The 21,738-nt window shown below is 39.2% G+C and overlaps 1 protein-coding gene across 3 annotated transcripts in view; it reads left to right on the top strand.

Moving 5' to 3' along the window:
- Positions 1 to 664: 664 nt before the first annotated feature.
- Positions 665 to 21,738, top strand: part of LOC148661484 (cartilage acidic protein 1-like) — a 39,526-nt gene continuing 18,452 nt past the window's right edge. For 2 of the 3 annotated variants that reach the window (XM_088635314.1, XM_088635313.1), the window contains exons 1-8: positions 665 to 795; positions 5,756 to 5,955; positions 8,366 to 8,562; positions 9,337 to 9,473; positions 15,366 to 15,522; positions 17,455 to 17,589; positions 18,634 to 18,779; positions 21,362 to 21,498. In XM_088635314.1, the coding sequence (XP_088491440.1) occupies positions 5,762 to 5,955; positions 8,366 to 8,562; positions 9,337 to 9,473; positions 15,366 to 15,522; positions 17,455 to 17,589; positions 18,634 to 18,779; positions 21,362 to 21,498 (1,103 nt within the window). In that variant the 5' untranslated portion in view covers positions 665 to 795; positions 5,756 to 5,761. The remainder of the gene's footprint in view (positions 796 to 5,755; positions 5,956 to 8,365; positions 8,563 to 9,336; positions 9,474 to 15,365; positions 15,523 to 17,454; positions 17,590 to 18,633; positions 18,780 to 21,361; positions 21,499 to 21,738) is intronic. The other variant, XM_088635312.1, reaches the window with a different exon arrangement.

Below are 21,738 nucleotides of genomic sequence, written 5' to 3'. Positions count from 1 at the left end.
TAGCCAGGTCATTGAGTGTTTATAGAATGCATTTCCACTATACTGTACTGTACGTGTGCATTGTTTATTTCAGAGTGGTTCAAGCAGATCTTGTAGATCAGGAAAATAAATGAAGTATGGTTTCCATTTACATCGAATGTACTTCTGCCATTTCTTAATTGATTACTGTACTTGTTTGTACCTTGTGTACCGTGTCTTTGAAAAATTCAGTGAGAAAAACGCTGATTGAAATACTATAGTACGATCTAATTAGCTGTCATGGTCCATAAATGTAGAACCTTGTAAAGAGCTTGTAATTTACATACGTGTTGTATTTGTGAGTCTGTAACCTGAAAAATTATGCATGGATGCCACCATTCAGAAAGCACAGAGGCACATCTCATAACACTATTTTTACTGGCCCAGTGCAACAGGACTGGTTGTCTATAATCTTGTGAAAGGACTAATCACTCAAATCATTGATCCCTGCTTTCCACACCCTCTTAGACTCTTCTGTTCTGCTTTATCTAGCATAAGGACAGAACTGACATAACTCAGCAAGGCCAACACCCAGTCATTCCCTTGTATGTACCTCATTGGTCAGGCCTCCTATTTAATATTCAAATAGGTCCCCTGTGATTGGCCATTGTGTTGCACAACAGCTTGCATAAAGCAAGTGCCTTGCAGAAGTTGTGTAAGAAAAACTAGAGACTTCAAGACACCAGTGAGGAGTCACCAGGCTGAACTTCTGGATCCACCTCAGTGTGTAACCTAACTGACTGACAAGTTGGTGGCTAGCTGATCCATTTTCCTATTGTAAGTGCTTTGTCTCTTTTAATATTCCTGCAGTGTTAGCAGCGGTTCATATGTGAACAGAGAGCATGGTGGAACTGAGCAAAGTACCACAGTGACTTCAAACATCATTGGTATGCTTTCTTTCTCAGAAACTACCCACTGTCAATGTCAAGACATTCTGGATCAACAGCATCATATGTATTTAGAAAGAGCAAAAAATACTCACTAATCTTAAAGCACTGCAATGTTAGGAATCTGTAGGATATAGACAACTTAAAAATGTTTAAATGCTTTCTTAATCACATCTTTTTGTTTAAATGTTTTTTTTTCTATAGAATTGAATGATTTTAATGCATAAATCAGTTTGTTTAGTCATCTAGAGGAAGAGCAAATTAAATACTGTATGGAATATATGCATCCAGTATATCTTTTGTATATACTGTAAGAGTGCATGTTCTTTTTAGGAGCAGTCAATGCATGGTGAATGTTTGATTGTATAGACGAGTACAGGCAAAATTCTAGTTTCTCTAGACAAAGGGTACAATCAAATTTATAAACAAATGCTGCACAGTATATATATATACTTAACGATATATATGTACATATTAGCAATTGATACATGACTGTGATTTGAAGTGTGTCGATACTGTATCTGTGTATTACAGTACATATTTGAGAAAAGGTATGTACTGTATGAGTTATTCAGAATTGTATCTGAGTTTATTTCAATCTATGAAAAATGTAAACAGTTAATTATGTGTCAGAGCAGTATTCTGAATTCTACATTTCAATCAATATCTACGGAGTTTGGTTATTTGGATTATACAGTATTTGCAGATTCTTATTTTGTCTATGACTGGATCATGGTATAATACATATTGCTTGGCATAAAAGTGGATATCTTCCAAATAAAAGGTATATAAAAGGTATAGGTATTTGTTTTTGGTGTAAAAAACAGAAGGATAGTAGTGTCCTTTGGGTCCTTTGGAATGATGTTAACTATTGTTAAAGAGCATGCCTTTCATGTGTCTAAGTATATAGGATTAGGTGGAGGACCTGCAATGCTTGTGTTCTTCTATTAGAAAAAAAAAGTTAGAAGGAAAAAAGCATCAAGCATTATTAAAGAGTGACTTAACATTTTGTGATATTCTAATTATATCTGACATGTGTGAAACTAACTTACATTTAATAAAATCTGTTCCATTGTTTCCTGCAGTGCCTGTGATACTGCACGCAGTACGAATAAGTCTTGATTCTTAAATAATGTTCATTATTTCTAAAGAAAGAAATGCTTTTAAATTTAAGATGCTTTTTTGTCTCACTTCATGTAGTGAGGATTACAAAACAACTAAAAACTGATTTCTGCCTTCTCTGTGTTAAAAACATGAGCCATTTAATTTGATACAGTTACTTATTCAATTTCAGAAAAATATCAAATCTAATTTATGTATTTACCACAATGGGTGATTGTGGTCATTGTGGATTGAGGTCAGTCTCTTAATTCCCTTTTCATTCTTTCTGGCAGACATGGTGAATGAATTAAGAAAACATTATTAAAACATAATGGAAACTAGAGTAAATAAGGTGTGGGTTTGAGCAACAGCATTCACAAAATCAATTCAGATTGTGATTCTGTGATGTTACTCTGCACCAAAAGTATGTGGGTCAACCCCAGGTATATACTTGCAAGTTCAAATGGTATAGAAAACTACTGTACCTGTAGAAATAAATATTAAAAACAGATTTCACTGTCCAAGGGGAGAATATTGTCAGTTGGCTCTGTGGCAGTGACACATGACCTGGAAAGGGGAGCCTGAGTCCGGGGAATATTGCTATCCCTAAAATATCCATCCATTTTCTACTTACAGTACTTTTTCCAATATAGAGTGGCAGGGGAGCAGGAGCAGGAGCCTATCCCGACAAACACTGGGCACAAGGCAGGATACACTCTGGAAGGGATCACTGCGCACACAGACACAGACTCACATGAGGGCCAGTTTTACAGAAACCACTTAGACTACCAGTACTGTATGTCTTTGGACTGTGGGAGGAAAGTGAAGCACCTGCAGGAAACCCATGAGAACATGGGGAGAACATAAAATCTCCACCCCAGCACCCCAGGAACTGAAACTAGGGCCCCACTGTTCTGAGGCAGCATTGCTAATCACCAGACCACTATGCCACTCACCCCTAAACAGCGGTCTTAAAAATTAAACTCAAAATCAGAATTAAATCCCTCTTAAAATATTCATGGTGTTCTGCACTCCTGACAGTATATTTAGTCATCAGGTCCCAAATGGTAAAGGACTGTTTCTCAGCATGTCCCTATTTCTCCACTTTCTGCCATCCTGACTTCCTGCCACTGCTCCACTCCTTCACTGGTTCTTCAGGACTCTGTCTGATATAAAGCCAATATCCCTGGCATATTTCTCTTTAATGCTGCTGCCTGCTGAAGGTTTTTCCACTTTTTCAGCCATTATATTCTCAGTTAATGGAGAGAAACCTATATATACTTTAATGGAATTGTTCTGTTAATTACCGACACTACACTGATGTAGCAATAATATAAGCAGTAAATGTAATTAAATCACCATGAGACACTGGGGCAGCATTTAGACACTGTCATACTTTGAAGAAGTCATTCCTATAAAAACTTTCCAGAATGTAGATTGTCAGGTATTTATTAATTATGAGGGTGCTTGATGCTAGTTAATCTGTAATCTTTTAATCAGTTTGTTGAAACTTATACAAACACACAACAGATAACTTGTCAAAAAAACAAGATCTTCACTGCTGAGCAAAGAAAGATACAGTATTAGTCTTCCTGTTCTGCTTAAGTCTATAAAATACAATTTTCAAGCTTCTACTTTTTTGCCTGCATGGAAATAAAATTACCACCCTTACTGAAATATTATTACTGCATAGGTCAATTGTAAACTGTAACTTGACAACAAAAAAAAGATTAAGCCACTTAAGTAGAACATACAGAGAAAAATCAAGAAATTGGATTCAGATAATGTGAACTGCAACACTTGGCTGAGCAAAGCAGCAGGCAGTAATTCAGCATCAGTGCAGAAGTGAGAAGGCCCACATACTTATTCTCAACTTCCGCAGTTGCCATTAGTGGTTCTCTGATGGGATTTCTGCCTTGTATTAGATTTTAGAAATGAGCAGTGCATGATCAGATATACATTTGATGTGATTTTCTGTAAGAATGTTTAGCCTTGGATTAACTGCACAGATGTAGCTGAATGAGTTAGACTAGCATTTACTTTTGAGTGTAAGTTTTGTGTGCGTTTTCAGTATACACAAACTCTTGAACTGAATTTTCAGAGCTTCTCTTGTGTCATGGCTATGAATGAGCCACACATCCTGTGGACTGTAGACTCGAATGGCCTTGTCAAGTCGGGCTCGTATCATGCTTTGCCATTAATTCCAACATTGATAATTATCTATCACCTCTGAAGAATCACTTAGCCTCTCAGTCCTTTTGCTGAAATAACTGAACTTTTCTGCTGCACTGTCTCCTGCTTCTTTCCTCTGAGGCTGGTGATCTAATCAGTCAGCTTTTACCACTAAGCATTGGCTCGTATTCTCAATTAGTGGCTGTCAACATGTTTAATACGTCATCTTCACTAATTTGCAGACCACTGTGCAGCACAGACGTTTGATCCTTCAGCACATACCACATACTGCATTTCCTCCTAACCCCATACTCAGGCGTTAAAACCAGACATTTACTGTACAACACAGCTCTCCCCGTCCCTCCAATCTATAAATTAACATTTTCCTACATACAGTATTTGTATTGTCTAAGCTTTCAGCCATGAGTTTGAGTCTCCTGTCTCTGACCTGTACAACATCCTGCCTCTGCTCAGTTCTCAGTCAGGGTACATTTGAAGAAATCAAACAGATTAATTTCCCTTTCAGGCTGTACTTAAGATCAAATGACAGCAGTCTTTTTTCATTTATGGATTTTTGTCTTTGTGATGATTTTCCTACATTGCAGATTGCTTCACCTCGTGACTTTCCATCTCATTCTCCTGCTAAAGCTGTCTTCTGCTCTACTATTTATGTTCTGTTTCCATTCAGACGTTTTTGCTTTACAGGCATTCGTAATTACTTTTTATAAAGAAGGAGACAGGGGCAAAACATTTAAAATGTCAAGGGGTACCTCTTCTCTTTACCAGGACCCATATTTATCTCTGCTGTGTTCATCTGTCCAGGTTGTGAGGTCTCACGACTTTCCTGCCGTGAGAAGCAGCTTTATTCTTTGTAGTGCCCATCTTGTTTGTATTGGGAGGCTTAGAAAAACAAATGACTAAAATACTCATAAAAAACAAAATACGAATAAAATGTAGGGAATCAGGAATTTTCATAATATGTTGCACATTTCCACATAAAATCAGAAAACAAGCAGACAAATGCAGACAATAGAACAACAACGGATGAAAATTATACTGTAATGATCACAGGAGAACCAAAAAAACAATAGTGACATTAGTCTATATTCAAGTCAATTTAAAAGACTTCAATATTGAAAGAAAGTCTTAAAGTCTTAAAGTCTTAAACAAACTTTTCTAAATAATCTATAAGTTGTGTAAGGAAACCTAAGCAGCTTCCTGACAATGATGCCTAGAAGCCTCTGATGGTGAATACTTCAGTACACAATGATCTGTACTAAGTGATAAAAAGGGGGTTTTATTTTTAAGAAGTACAATTTTTATCTGGAGGAAAAAGAGACGTTTTTGCTCATGGAGCAGCAATTTTGGAGTCTTCATTGACATCCTCTGTAGCAGAGCAAACACATAAGTTACTGAGAGTGATCGGCTCATTAATTGTGTGCCAGCATTCTCCCAGTGTAGCTCTGTGCCTGTGGCAAACAGCCAACAGGCGCTTGTCAGGGAGTATGTGGGAAGAGATTGAAGGTGTGGAGGAGTGGGTGTCGGTGCTCTGGGTAACAGTACTTCTGTGCCAGCAGGTGAAGATGTCTCTTTGGCCCTGGCTTCTTCTCCTGGGTCTGCCTGGTCTGTCTCCCGCACAGCGCTGGGAGCCCATGTTCTCTGGCGTCACGAAGACAGTGTTGCCCCCGGATTATGAGAATAACCCCACGCAGCTGAATTATGGGCTGGCTGTGACTGACGTGGATGCGGATGGAAACCTGGAGGTGGTGGTGGCAGGGTGAGTTCCCAGACTCCCACTGACCAGCTGATTTTCTCTGCCAACACATGTTACACATTATACAAAGTAGTGGGACAATGCCATTGCTCTTCTACCCACCCCAGGAGTAGAGCAGACAAACGACATCTCCTAATAACTGTGAGTGGCTTTTAATCTCCAGTATACTGTATGTGAAATCAATACCACCTTTATAACTGTACTTTGGAAGACTGCCCTGATTATGCAGATGTTAACAGGTGCTGATAACCACGCAACATAAAAAACATTGATATCATTAATGTTCTGTACATATATAATATATATAGATTATATAAATAATAGTGATTTTAAGGGGAAAAGTAGACTTGAAAGTTATCTTAACTTTGTTTTTGTGCTCCACAATCTTTTATTATTTTTATACATTTTCAATAACCCTGAAACACTTCAAGCCTCCTGCAAATTTCCAGTGATGAAACCACAGCCAATCTTCTGCCTCAGTGCACTCTAGCTGCAGATGAAGCACCACTATTGGAAGACAGTTCTGACACCTATCCAAGCCACTCCTCTCCTCTAACTATTGAAGGTCTGGGCTTTCTGCAAAGACACATGCAATTAAAAAGATTTCCAGTGTGACAGTGATTTGCCAGTGTAACGGACATACAGACATGAACTTATACGTCTGACAAAAGCTTAACTCCCAGTAGAAATCAATGCATTTTTTTAAAACCCCAAGGGTCTTTGCTGCTATAAAAAAAGAAAGTGCATTCCTTCAATCTTGACAGCCAGGCACATCCACAGCAGAAACGTTGCCTGGGGGGACTTGAAGCCGGGTGTGGGTATGGGGCAGTATAGGGCTTCAGCCTTTACACAGTCATTGGCCAAAACTCACCCCCGCAAGCTTCACCCATGCCACTGACCATGGCATGGCCAAAACAAAGAGCTACAACCACAGAAGTGACATTGTCATCACATAGATGACCACAGCCAAGCATGTCACTCAAAGCACTGAACTTTCCTTCACCACTGTATCAGACAACTGACATCGGGAACAATGACATGACAGGATAATTGCTTTAGTGTTCATTTCAACTAACTGAATTGTTATTTAGGTTTTGTTGCATCGTAGTACAATTTCAGACAGACAATTGTCAACGTATTTACTGAGGTGTGTGAGGTTTGAGAATATACTGGCACTCTGTGTGTTGTATGAACACTCCATTCATTTCCTTTGTACAAGACCTTCAAAATTATTCAAGGATATTGATATAATTTTGTGCCTGAATGACCGTGTAAAGTCAAAATAAATGAAGAGGCTTTTCCAAAACTAAACTTTAAATGTTACTAGCGCAATTACTGTACACCAAGTATCCTGGTACTGGTAAAGGATATGTTGAAAACAGCAAATATTTGCATTAGTAACACCTCCCTGAGCTAGTCAGACTAGTGGTCTAGCCTGTTTTAAAACAGTGTTTTATAAGCATAATTATGTAAGGTTTTCAGTGAGACTCAAAATCATAGTTTATTGTACATTCATAAAGGCCACATTACATGGTTTGCAGGTGAGTGCTTTACCTTCAGTGTACTGTACATGGGGATTCGGAGTAGTGAATGTAAGGATTTTTCATTTTCTCCCAAACAACCCACTTAATTATTGTCAGAAACTAGGATCCTACATCAGCCAAAGTAGTAGACAAACCTATTTATCCAATATATAACTGCATAAGAACAGTGCAGCCTGTTAATTACAAAATTGATAGCAAAACAGAACTACCACTGTATATTATACAATGGTTTAAAAGCAGTGCAGTCATCTGCCACTGGTCATTTGTTCAATTGGTAATTGGCACAATTGGTAAATGACACACTAACATTGAAATTTAAACTGTCTAAATGACTTCCTACCATTTTAAATAACGAGAGCTTTTGTTGTTAAAGATATAAATAATTATTATTGATTCTATCTTTTCTACTAACACTGCTACATTATTTTACTATTGTAATTAATGATAATGGACCTTGCTTGGAAGTCTTCAAAACTGCTGGCACTTTTTATATAGTCTATAGTGAAGCGTTACTGCAGCACCCCGAAAAATAATCGAGACAGTGCTGTGCAGGACTGTAAATTAAATATGCTGCACATTGAAACTGAATGGGTTCATTTTATTTTTAGAAAAATCAGATTTTCAAATCAGGATTTGAAACAGAACCCAGGCGTACTACTTTGGTAACCAGAACCATACCATTTAAACAAGGTATGAAGTTACAGCCTCGGTAGTAGATTAATCTATATTGCATGAATTTAAGAGAACCCACGTAAACAAAACCACCCATGCAGTCTGTAAAAATCTTCTTAATCTGTGACCTTGCTTGGATTTAACGTTTGACTAAAGCTGCTACAGATTCAAATTCAGTTCTCTGGTGTGTTTCTCAGGTACAATGGGCCGAATCTGGTTTTGAAGTATGACCAAAGCAAGAAGGTGCTCTATAACATCGCTGTGGATGACCGGAATTCCCCTTACTATGCCCTGCGGGATCGGCAAGGCAACGCCATCGGCGTGACAGCCTGCGACATCGATGGCGACGGCAGGGAGGAGATCTACTTTCTCAACACCAACAATGCCTTCTCAGGTAGGCGGGGCTCGGCTGACCTGTCTCTTTCGGGGCCCGAGGCGGGGGGGTGAGAAGTCAGACAGAAGGGCTGCACAGTGAACGGGGCACAGCAAAGGAAAGACAAGACTGGCAGGAACTGAACCAGAGAGCGAGGGAAGATGAAAGAGAGGAGAGAGGCATGTGTTCCTGAGGAAGGAGATCCCACCTGCTATTGCAAAGAAGATTCACACTGAAATTCTTGCTAGATCTCAGATGACTTCGGTGCTGATTCCAAATGGAGGCACAAGGTGGTGGGTGTCTGTGCCTCTGAAATTTCTCTGCTACCCCAGAAATTCCCGTTCTTCCTCCTTTCCGCTTTGTATTCACTTTCCTGCTTTCCAGCTCCCATTTTCTCTAGTTTCTGCGCACCCTTTTCTGTCCTTTGCCCATCCTTTCACCACCTTCTTATTTTATTCTTTTTAATGGGTTTTCAGGGATTTCTCCAACCCACCACTTAAACAGGCACTGTCAACAAGTATGTATGAAATATCATCGAGACTGTCTCACCAATATACTTGAATCTGCTCTCGAGAGGCAAAGAGTGTAGTTTGCTATTTTTCCATCAATCCAAACAAGTTGAGTTTCATTTCACTGACTTCTGTTGTTACTGCAATAGGGGAAGTAGGTCATCAATAATTTTGTACACCCATCTATGGCGATCTGGCAAAAGCCTTGTCAATAAAAAGTGTGGTAAGTCACTGTTCTTTCATTTCATATTCCGTCGGTAACCCAGACTCCATTGTCCTGCCTCAGGTTTGGCGACATACTCTGACAAGCTTTTCAAGTTCCGCAATGGTCGCTTTGAGGATCTCCTGAGTGACGACATCAATGTCCAGAGAGATGTTGCCAATCGCATGGCAGGGAGATCTGTGGCCTGTTTGGACAGAAAGGTACCCTCATCCTTCTTTCAGAGATGCTGTTCTCTAACTTCAGCTGTGACTGGCTGTGCAGAGGGTCTAATTGTTACAGCAAGATTATAAACTGTTACTATAATGGACCATAAAGTACGCTACAGGAGTGCTACGACAGTGTTGGAGCTGGTACTGTATTATGTCTGTGTAGAATTTATTCCTCTTTCACACATTCTTCATACTCTAGTGAAGTATCAAGGTACAGTAGTATACTGTCTTTATCAAAATCAGATAGTTTTACAGCAAGTTTTTAGGTTCTAAAATATCATTTAATGCAGATTGCAGACTGCGCTTGATAGAATTAATTAGTTATCATTCAGATATTTAGGATGCCTTTTCTTCTGGATGGGTCAGTCATTTCTGTGTGTTAATACTAGTCTGACATTTTTATCACTGAATTGTTTGGCATGATTTAAAACAATTTAAATCATTTTTACCCACACAGCTTTTCTGGAATATATAAGAAAGAGAGGCTCCTGAAAGAGTATGAATTAAATTTATAATTATTGAAGCTATTTTCATATGACAGCACAGATAAAAATATACTCATTCCAACCTTTCTAGCACCTTTCCCTTGAAAACAAATTACCTTTCTTTTCTTTTATCATTCACAGCTATTAAAATGTCATCAACCTTCACTATCAGCTATACGAAAATCACACTTCAGTAGGACCCTGAACAAAAAGCATATGCTTGGTGCCAAATGTGTTAGGGTGTTTAAAAGTTGTAGTCTTTGAAAAGTTTGGATTCTCTGAGCCTGGGATGTTGAGGGTGTTAACATGTGCTGGCATTGAAAAAGATCCCTCTTCATACACAGTAGGTCTGATGTGCTTTTGTGGTCTCTAACTTTTAGATGGTTGAGATCACACCTGCTATCAAGCCTGTATTTTTCTTCTTACTCTTACTTTTACAGTTTATGTTTTAATGCTACCTTGTCCGATTCACTGCAGTGTGATAACTAGGACAACCACAAGTTCATTCAATTTTAGATGTGCTTGGGAGTAAGAACACCTTCTTCCCTGAAGATCTATTCACTGAAGGTAAAAAGAACTTGGCAGTGCAGCTGATCAGGCCATCAGGTAACCTTGTCTACAGAGAACAATCTCATTAAGGCTCATGATTCGGTGCCAGCAATTTAAAAAACATTGGCCGTGGTGCATAATACTCTATAGTGCGTAACATGTAGACTTCAAGGAGTGCCATCATCTACTGACATGAGAAATGTGCAGCGTCCCTTCCTCTGTGGTCCTGTGCAGTAGGACAGGCACTGCTCTGCAGAACATCTTTCATTTCAAAAGGATATTTCATATGCACATAAGCTACTGAAAGAAATAAATTGCACATCTATCAGGGATAGACGGTTATTTGAAAGATTTTTATAGCTATCTAACTTTGTTACATCTGCTGATACTAAACAAACTAGAATTCATAATAAAATAAGTTTTAGCAGCTAATTTCTTAGGCTAGTCTTTATTATTAATTCATTTACTAAAGAAAATATGCCCTAAAATCTCAAAATTATCCTTACATTTTCCTAATGTGCTACCTCGTACCTGGGTTTAAAATTTAATATATGAAAAAAATAAGGATTGTGTTTGTTGCCAAGAGTAAATTTACAAAAACACCATGAAAAATTACAAAAACATTCATTTGTTTAGTCTGACATTTGCTAGAGCTGAACAAATGCATCTAGGACCTATGTTTAGTTTCACCCTGACACTACTTTTTAAAAAGCCATGGGATTTAGTTTTGAATTCTAGCCCAATGTAAGAAAGTTGCTTGCATGATCTGTCCCATTTCTCACATGGAGCATCCAGCACTGCTGGGTTCTTCAATTTCTCCCACTGGGCATAGCCTGGGAAGGGTGCAGATTCATGGGAAGATACTGTATGGAGCTGCACTGAGCCCTGCACACAGATTAGCATTTAATATTGCTCAGATTACGCATTGCTCATATTACACAGTGAAACACAGTAAGAACTGTCAACAAGTACAGTAAGTATGAAGTATCATACTGACTATTTGACTAATTTGCTTGAATCCGTGCTTGAGAGGCTAAGAGCATACAGTAGTAGCAAACAGTAGTTTCCCCATCAATCTAAACATGTTGTGTTTCATTTCACTGGCTTTTGTTGTTACTGCAATAAGTGAAGTGGGTCATCAATAATTTTGTACACCCATTTCCCTGTGGGACTCAGATACTGTCGACTGCTTCTCACAAGACTTCAATCCATTCTGAAACAATGCCATTCAGGGCCATTCTGGGAGGTTTGGGTCTAGACACCTCCAAATGCTGCTGAGTGTTTGTTCTTTCCATACCATATGTGGGTACAGGCAATATTGAGCTACAGAAAACCCCACACTGTTTTCTGACCGTAAACACTCAATTCTCCCTTGAGCCTTTAATTAAATTGCTCACTGTGGTTATTTAGTCTGAAGTCTTCACAGATGAATTAACATCTGGGAGAAATGGGAGAAAGCTTTCTCCCAAGCAGAAAAACCTCATATTGTTGAGGTGAGCGAACATGGCTCGTTTGATTTTCTTGCCCATCACCTGAATTAAGCTTTTGTTAGCTTTCATCTTCATGAATCAAAGTTACACAATATACTGTTATTTTTTGTTGAATCAATGTAGTTATAATGTATACTATACAAAATACAAAATTATTATTTGATAACACCCTGAGTAAACATGTTTGGATTGGAAATATTAACAGGGTTCACTTAGACCATTTTGAAGGACTATAGCTAGAATAATCTGCTGGAGACATGAGCTGTCGTTCTGTGACTGTGCCTCTTTGTTGTTGAAGCTATCAAAGATCCATCACAAAGCCATGAAGTGAGAGGAATAAATGCTGCTTTCTGGCTGACTAACAGCACTTGTCTAGATTAAGATGGTGTCTTAAAGGAGCTGTTTTAAAAAGCAGTAGACATCACACATTTTGTTTTACGCAGGGAGCTATCCATAGTGCTAAACTCCCTAAAAACAACAGCTGGTGTATTTTTTTTCTCTATGAGGCTCCATCTTTTGTTACTGGAACTGTATTTACCTTTTCAGCAATAGCACAAGAGGTAGACAGGAGGAGGAGGTGTGAACAGTTTGATCTGAGAGAAGACATAGTTGATTTATGGGTCTCAAGAGGTTCTCTGCCTCTTCTGCTTAAAGCTTCTCTAACACATTACAGCACAAACCACTGAGAGAAAATTCCTTGATACACATGCCAAAGGCTGTGAAGGAAGTAGGAGCTGGTAAAGTACCTTGGGTTAAAAAAGACTACAACTATTCTGTGCAATGCTGAAATGACCCACAGTGCGTAATAAAAATCAAGCAGTTTTCCTGATCTTTGTAAATAATTAAATTAGCTGCGCCACTGGATTTTGAAAAAGCACCACAGGCCATTTATACATAGAGAAAAAAATTGAAATTCTGTTGCGCAATTTGTGAGACAAAATATTAAGATGCAATCAACTCCTTCATCCGAGGCAGTGACTGTTTGTATCGGCTTGTTGACAGGAAACAGCCATTAGGAAGAAAAGATTTTAACACACTCATTTAGAAACTACTGAGCCTAAACTGCCAGCTGATACTTTCCTAGATATTTTGTTTCATCTAGATGGAACAAAGCTTAATAATAAGAATTAAAAGTAATAGTTACAAATCTAGGATGAACAAGAAAGATAATTAATTCAGAGACAAAAAATGATTTTCTGTGGACTAATGCATTCATCCCTTATAAGCAATAACCTGTTCAGTGCGATTTCTTTCAGGAATTGGGCAGAAGTGACTTGTTATTTATCAGGTGTGTGATTTCTGACTTCATAACCCTGCTACTCCATGCTAATTACCTGCAATTTGAAGGCCTCATAATGGTAGACAGCTGGTGATTAAATCATTGACCATTTGACCACCTTCCAAGACCTTTTCTATTCCTTTAAACAGTAATGTAAGTCAGTGAGAGTTAATTAAGAACGGTACTGCAAAAATAAGCAAAGGGACTACATTTTTCTGGTACACTATGTAAAAAAGTAAAGCCTTTAATTAAGCAAAACAAAAATAAAAATTTCTGATCTGCTAGATAATTTTGGAATGTTTTTCATGTCACAGAAAACACAGAAATAAAAGAATGAAAAATGTGCTTCGTTCCTATCGATTTGGTTTTAACTTCAAAATTAAAACATTCATCAAGTGAAAGAATATCTTGTTAGCATCGGTGGTTTATACGACACTGAATTTATTGTTTGTTAAAATAGTTTTTGCAGAGTCTTGAAAATTCAGTACCATTACATAAAGTGACTAAAATCCTCTTCTTCTGAACACTTCATTAAACAAAGAAGATTATATTATGTTTTAAATAAGAAATATACATTGATATAATCCCTCTACACAGCACAGAATGGATAGCAGCATTCATTATCACCTGCTTTGTAACTAAAACAAGGCTTGTATAAGAATCATGTGAGGTGTGGGTCTTATTTAATGGCTCTCTGATTAATCATATGTTCCACAGTTTCTATAAATTAGCCATTCTTTCCCTACCTTTCTGAAAGCAGCAGTACTTTAAAGTCTCACACAAACACTTTCACCTACATCACCTCATGTCACCTGCAGATGTTGTCAATGGCAATTCTGTCATGTTTCTCACTGATATCGGCTCTACAAAAAACATTTGGATGGCAGAAGTGGGATTGGGGGTAAATACATTCTTTATTGCACAGTGTTCATTTATCTTACATTATTTTAACTTTCCATGTCATATATCTTTGAAAGTTGATTTGTTTCAGTCAGCACAAACAGGAATTGTGTTGTTTCAGAGTGATGCTACTGTGAATGGTAGTGTATGCAAATGCCATCAGTGTGCCTCAGGCTTAGTTTACAACTAATGGAAACCCACACTCTGTCATAGAAAATGGACACATTGATGGGTAAAGCTGTTCTGCTATTCACAGTGTGTTTTCATGATGAGGTAACACACTCCTCAGGCCCCAACGTACCTTTCTGTACTAGACAGATTATTTTGCCATAGTATGTTTCCATACTGGACTGATTTGGCAGTTTTTAAATACGAATACATTTGAAGTCATATAAGTATGAGATTTATGTCCCTTCAAAACATACAGTAGCTACAGAGAAGTGGCGGAATTGCAAGCTGCTCCTTAACAGTTAATGTTGTTGACTATAGTTGTTCATGTCCACAGGGATTCCTTCCTGATAATGGGGTGTGAAATTAATGTGTAAAAGGGGGAATGGGAGTTGGGTAACCTTTAGCATGCAGCTACAGTATGTGCCGAGATTCTTTATTGAAATATTATTTTACATACAGTATGTATAAGGGCTGAAAGAACACTAGCTGTGCTAAAGAACAATGCTACCAAACCTCCTATTGACACAGCCCCCTGCATACCTAAGAAGCATCTCTTTACCTGTTGTGTGAGGTGAGCATTTTGGTCGTACAAATTTTTGCAGTGCTGCTTGTCTGGGGACTGCTAATGGTGGCCTGGGATCCACAGGGAATGTAGCATTGACTGGGAAGTGAAGTGAAATCGACTCAGTGTTCCATGATGCAGAGAAGGCTGGAATGGAACGGGAAATCTCTTTGAAGGTTGCTCTGAGATCATTGCATTGGATTCATCTGCTGATTTAGTTTGTCGGGTGGAAGCAAGCCAACTGCAGAAGTTCCAGGTCACTCATCTGCCTTCACTAGCATTCACTAGCTCATTAGCCATGAATCTGAACAGTACAAATGTTCAAACATTAAAGGGATTAAAACAAACAAACTAACAAACAAAAATAAAACCAAACACAATGTGAAAGTGTCCTTGTCCTTCTTGCAGCCAACATGTTCAGCTGGGCTCTCCTCTGTCCTCTCCTAGGGGACTGGACGATACTCCATCTACATTGCTAACTATGCCAGCGGCAATGTGGGTCCTCACGCCCTCATTGAGATGGATGAGGCTGCCAGCGATGTGTCCAAAGGGATCATCGCCCTGTCCAATGTAGCCAGCCAGGCTGGAGTCAACAAATTCACAGGTCAGATGTGTGAGATCAAAAACTCCTATGAAACACTGTATATTGGAATCAAAGTTTGAGCAAATAGTATGGATCTGAATTTTACATAGCTGCATGATAATGTACTGTAAAAGCTCTGATCAAAAAGAAAGCTTTACCATGATTATTGAGTATATTTTGTACAATGTAATGGAATTGGACTATTTTAAAGTGGTAATGTAAAATTGCTTGTGGAGACTCCTTATATTAAAATCACAAAATATATGAGGATTATTTTGTCAGATTTTGGTCAGGATAATTTATGTCATTTTTATAGAATGTCCTGCTTGTGCTTTGATTTACAAGTACTGTACATAAAGACTAGTCCAATAGCCAAGTTCGGTAAATGTGTGTAGCATAGTGCTTCTGTAGGAGATTTCTTGCTGCAAGATAGAACTGCTCCTCAGTGCCCTTTTGGTGTAAACCTTGACCTTGGATTGGCTGTGCCCTTGGATGTGCAGGGTTGGCTGTTTAATTGTGTTGTTGGAACACACTACAGTGCTATCATGATAAGTCAGGGAGATTAGAGGGGTAAAAGTGTGTGTAGCAGGTCTCATATAAGATGAGATAGCTTCACCAATGCCACTCTTTAGGACTCTCTTTAGCAGAAGTTTAAGATGCAAAGCAAAGCAGCCCGCCTGTTAATAGAGTACATTTTTATCGCTTGTCTGGGCTGTGGCAAAAGGTGTGCCCTGCTACAGTAAACACTCCAAACTACCCCACAGACACAAGGCTCTCCTGCCACTGTATTCTCACTGTAGAGTTGTTACTTGAGGGGTATAGCCGTCAAAGCAGCAGTGAGTGTGCTTTTGGCTCAGTCAGCTGTTTGCGGCACTGAAAGTCATAGAGCAGCACAAGGACGATGAAGCTATATTTCAGCCCTGACTTGCTCAATGGGGCAAAGAGTCAATTAATCAGCAAGTTGTATAGGCAAGGCAGAATTCCAAGGCAGGGGCTGACTTCTTCATTCACTAGCGACACAATGAGAGTGTGTGGGGTCTGCTGGTTGCAGATGGGCCTGGGAGGACAGTGCTGTAAAGCATCCAGCACTGCAAAGGAAAGGGACCATTTTATTTGGATTAGACTGAAGAAGTCGGAAACTCTTCTGATGTGTTTTATTGTTAGATACTGGGATGTCCTGGGGCTCAATTGTTCTTGACCAGCAAATGCAAAATTGTATAGGAGTGATTGAGACCAGTGGTCACAAATGAGGGAAAAGGCTGGATATTCAGCTTTCACCTTGGCAGATATATCGAATCCCTTCTGGAATGAATTAAAATGCTTAACTATTAACTTGTAACTGCAACACAAAATTCATTTTTGTAAATTAACAGTAAGAGTTATGAAACCTTAACACAAATATTATTTAGGTCAACAATGATTAATTCTATTGTCTGTTGAAAAAAGAGCATGATATGGAAAGATTTTAGCAGATACTATACATTCCTGTTTTGCTCTCGTATTGGCCTGAGCTTTTTGGGACTCCCCCAAATAAATGCAAAAATGATCAGAGAATGTTTTTCAGTGCTTAGTACAGTACCTAGAGCTCTGAATCAGTGTATGCCTTCTTCTTTGGTGTTCAGTCTATCCATTGAAAACCTTATATTTGTATCTTTATCTAATACATGAGCTAAATATAGTCGATCTCACTGTGAATCCCACCATATGCTCTTACTGTCAAATATAGATTCTGTATAATTGTACTTCAGCAAAGTTAAAATTCACTGCACCTTTTTCAAGTGTCTTTCAAGTTTAAATGATAATGGGGCTGTGAGGTGGAATGGATGCAGGTGGAAAGATTCTCTTGATGGAACTGAATCATACGTGACAGCAATATGCTCTTGCCATTTGGTAAATGGCTTGGAAAGAATCAAAAATAATTTGAGAACTGTCGCTTCTTGTCTCAATGCACAGGGGGGCGTGGTGTAGTGGTGGGACCGATTGTCAGTCAGACCCTGTCAGACATCTTTTGTGACAATGAGTACGGGTCCAACTTCCTGTTCAGGAACAATGGAGATGGCACCTTCACCGATATAGCAGCACAGGCAGGTAAGTGAGAGAGAGAAGGGAGAAGGTAGAGATGGTCACAGCTCTCCTCTCCTCACTCTACTTTCATTGTGTGGATTGTTCTGAGTCGGATTATACTACATTACATGAGAAACGTAAAGAAAGAAAGATATATATTTTTTTAATTTGTCACATTGATTCAGGTTGATCAATTTTAGAAGCATAAAGTTTGTGGTCTTCATTTTTTATGTTCTCACCGGGAGAGAATGGTAAATTGCGGTTTGTTTTCTTCATGAAAAGTACTGAAAAGGCAATCTCAGTTGTGGTGGTGTGACTGTGCTGCACAAACGTGCTCCAGGTCCAGCTGGTTCGAAGGGGCATGGGGTAAAGATGAAGGAGCTGTGAGGTGCAGCTCTCTCCCTGGCAGAACACGCACGGGAGAGCAGGGAAAAGGGGAATCTGATACACTGCATAGGAAGAGAGTTGACTGAAATCATTGGCACAAGAAATTCTGGCGTAATGAGCTATGGCTGAATTTATGTTAGTACATTTGGGTTCAGTTCTCTGAGCTTTTTAGAAGAAACCTCCATGCCTGCTTTGAATACAAAGGAGAGGGGGTATGTCTGCACTTACAGTATGTGTGGAGAGCAGGAGGTACTGTATGGTAAGATGGGACATTCCCAGGGTCATGGAAAAATAAAACCTCATTTTTTATCCCCCTCAGTGTGTGAGGTGAGTGGGTACCCCCCACCTTATTGTAAATGACGATTGTTCTCATTTGACTTATCAGTACTGATAAGTCAAATGAGAACTGATTTACTGCTTCAGTACTGCTGAAGCTCCAAACAGTCAGTGTGGAGGCAGCTTTCTTGTGGGCCTCTACATCACTTTGCTACAATACAATATTTAAACTCTGGCTTGAGACAAACAAAAAATACACTAAGGCAAAACACAATGTCCAAAGCAAAGAAGCTAGCACTTTTTCTGACATAAATGTTTTTTTTAGGACACAGAAACATCAGTGTTGTTGTTTTGTGCCAACATGATGAAAGCTGTGTATGAAGGGGTGTCTTGATTTTGGGACAGGGCTTGAGGACCACTTACAGCACGGCCGGGGGGTGGCTTTGGCTGACTTCAACCGGGACGGAAAGACAGACATTGTGTATGGCAACTGGAATGGGCCGCACCGTCTCTTCCTGCAGACCAGTGCCAATCGCAAGCAGAGATTCAAGGTAGGGGGCAGGGACCTGTGTGTCTGCCTATGGGCTTGATGAAGGAGACTTCAACACACCCCCAGCTTCGATATTTATTGAGTCGGGGGACCTAAATTTGGAGAAAGCAGAAATTCTTCTACAGTGTGTCATTTTCGATTTGCCCATGTTTATTTCTGTTGGTCTTCCTTAAGCTTTGTTTAAAACGGCGTGTTTTTATCTCTGAATTCACCTTGAAACTTAATAGCTTTAGGACAGTGAATGATCTGAGCCACTGTACATCACTCTCTACACCCCCCTGGACTTGGACAATGTGTATTGAGGTGAGAGAGAAAAGGACTGTGTGTATGAGCGAGGGGGAGAGGAGCCCAAGGTCTCCCTCTTTTCTCCTCTCATTTACTTTGCCTTGGAAGCCCAGTAAACAGTAATTACAGCTGGGTGGGAATGTGCTGACAGTAAGAGTGCTGGACCATATGAGGCCTGACTTCCTTGAAGATGTATAGACTGCTTTCAATTAGGCTGTGCCACTACTCCTTACACACTGCTAGCTGCTGCAGGAACTGGGCTGTTTTGAAATAACCACATGGCAGACACTTATACTACCGAAGTAGAGACTGTCAAAGCAAATGGACTGGGGGATATTCCAGTGTATTTACTGGTACAAGGATAGCTTATGAATGTGTCCTTAGTCGTTTCTATCGCAAAACATGCCTTTTCACTGTGGAATACAGATTGGAGTGCAGCTTGTTGTAGGAGGCAGAAGTTATTCATTGTTTATTCATCACTACATATTTTTGTTCAATTGCTCTTGATACACTAGTTGATATTGTATTTTCATGTTTAATTAACCTCTAATTATATCTGTCTTTGTGATGACCTGTTTAATATTTTGCTTCTTGTGCCTAATTAAGATAGCTTGTGAACACTTTTGCATATGTGTATGCTGACTGTCAGAGGATGAGGCAACTGGTTTTGTGAATATTTCATCGAAAATCACCACAACACTTTTTGTTCAGAAGCTTTAGTTTGTCTTTGGTTACTAAAGCTCCAATATCAGGTCTCTCCCAGGGTCTGGGGTTAGCGATGTGTGCTTTAGGTATAGCTAATTTTATGACTGATAAAGTTATTAGGAAGTTGCACAGGAAGTTTCAGAGCTTTTTAGCAAAAAGCAGATGCATTCTGTGGATACTACTCAAAATAAACCATAATGTCACTCCGGTAAATAGCTAATTAAATCATGGCTCCAAGGGCTGAGCAAGCAGGTTGTAGAGACAGCATAATGTGCCCTTTGAGGCTGTATATTTTTTTAATCTAAAGCAATTGGCCATCCTCCCTCCCTCCCTGCGCTTGTCAAAATGTGTACTATATGCCTGTATATTTCACTCCTCCGCCACTGTACTGGGCCAAACTAAATCTTTCCCAGCTATCTCTTCTTATTAAGACTTTTCTGGATAATGAATCTAAAAAACAGAAAAAAAAAATTTTGCAGGATGAAGATCTGTGGATATCGCTTCAATGGAACGGAATGATCACGTTTTCATTCATAAGGACTATTTTTGAATCTTTCTGAGTTATATTAATGTGTTTGCATTTTTAGCAAAGACAATTTTCTGCATGCCACAATCTATTGTACCATTTTGACTGAGGTTTGACTGAGGGAACTCTGATCTTTTGGAATTTCTTTCCAAAATCAAAAGAGTCTGTCACTCTCTAGATTGGACTAGGGGTGGCTTATGTATAAAATCCTAAAAAAGCTGAATAATTGCTTAGCAAAATAACAAACATTGGCCATAAAACTGATTTTACAGACCTATACAAAATGACAGCCATAAGCATTAGCCAACTATTATTGAACAATTACATATTTGCCTGAAATCCTTTGCAAACATTTGCAGTCAAGTCAGGTTTTAGGGGCAATAAGGGTAATTCCGACGGAATGCTGCCCCAGTCCTAGTGTGGCTCCTGACACCCCCACAGACTGTGCAAGGTCACCCGCTCACAATATGGGAGCAGGTTTTATGAGGCTTATAATTAATACTTGGTGCAAATACTGAGGTGTTGAAAACCCGCCCGTAATTTTTTTTCAAAGTATTGCAGCAGTCCTGGAACACATAAATATTGGTTACATTCACATATGAGTTATTTCCCATCTGACCACAGTGAGAAAGCCTGAGTAAGCCATCCATGTCCCAAGCCTCTGCGACAGATTGCACGCTTGATCTTCCTCCCCACAGCTCTGGACTCTGTACAGTACGTGTACGGGTATGACTCATGTGCACATATTCACTCCTAAATAACTTTTTTTAATAATTAAAAAATAAAACTGATTTACTTGTTTTTTATCTGATTTTTTTTAATTATAGAGTCTGAAATGGAATACTTTAATTAAACTCCCACTTTAAAAATCTGAAGAGAATCACAGGAAAATTCACATTTAGCCTCGAAGAAAATATAAGTGTTGGCTACTAGACATGACCGGGAGAAAAATGATTAAAGTTAATGTTTTGGCTTCCCAAACTGCCCAGTTAAAATCCCTTTTTGTATTCTGTATTGGTAAGCTTTAAATGCAGGCTTGTTCAAGATGTCCTGTCTGTCTCTTTTAGGACATTGCCACTCAGAAGTTCGCCATGCCCTCCCCTGTTCGCACTGTTATTGCTGCAGATTTCGACAACGACGGGGAGCTGGAGGTCTTCTTCAACAATATTGCTTACCGGGGGCCCTCTGCCAACAGAGTCTTCAGGTCAGCATCTCAGCTCACTCCTTTCTTTACTGCTCCCTGTCATCTAGCACAGATCAAACCAAAAGGAACTCATTTGAATGTGAGGTTCAAATCCTTTGCTACCAGCTCATTTGTCTTACTGTCAGACACAGAGCAGAAACTGGTGTCCTCCTGGTTGCTGTCATCCCATTCCAAGGCAGCCTGGCGCTCTGCCCCATGCACCACTGGAACAGCAAAAGCAATGCAAAAAGCGAATTGCAT

The sequence above is a fragment of the Lepisosteus platostomus genome, chromosome 6 (assembly GCF_059453375.1).
Source record: "Lepisosteus platostomus isolate fLepPlt1 chromosome 6, fLepPlt1.hap1, whole genome shotgun sequence".
In the NCBI taxonomy this organism is placed as follows: domain Eukaryota; kingdom Metazoa; phylum Chordata; class Actinopteri; order Semionotiformes; family Lepisosteidae; genus Lepisosteus; species Lepisosteus platostomus.
This window is presented reverse-complemented; position numbering and strand designations above follow the sequence as displayed.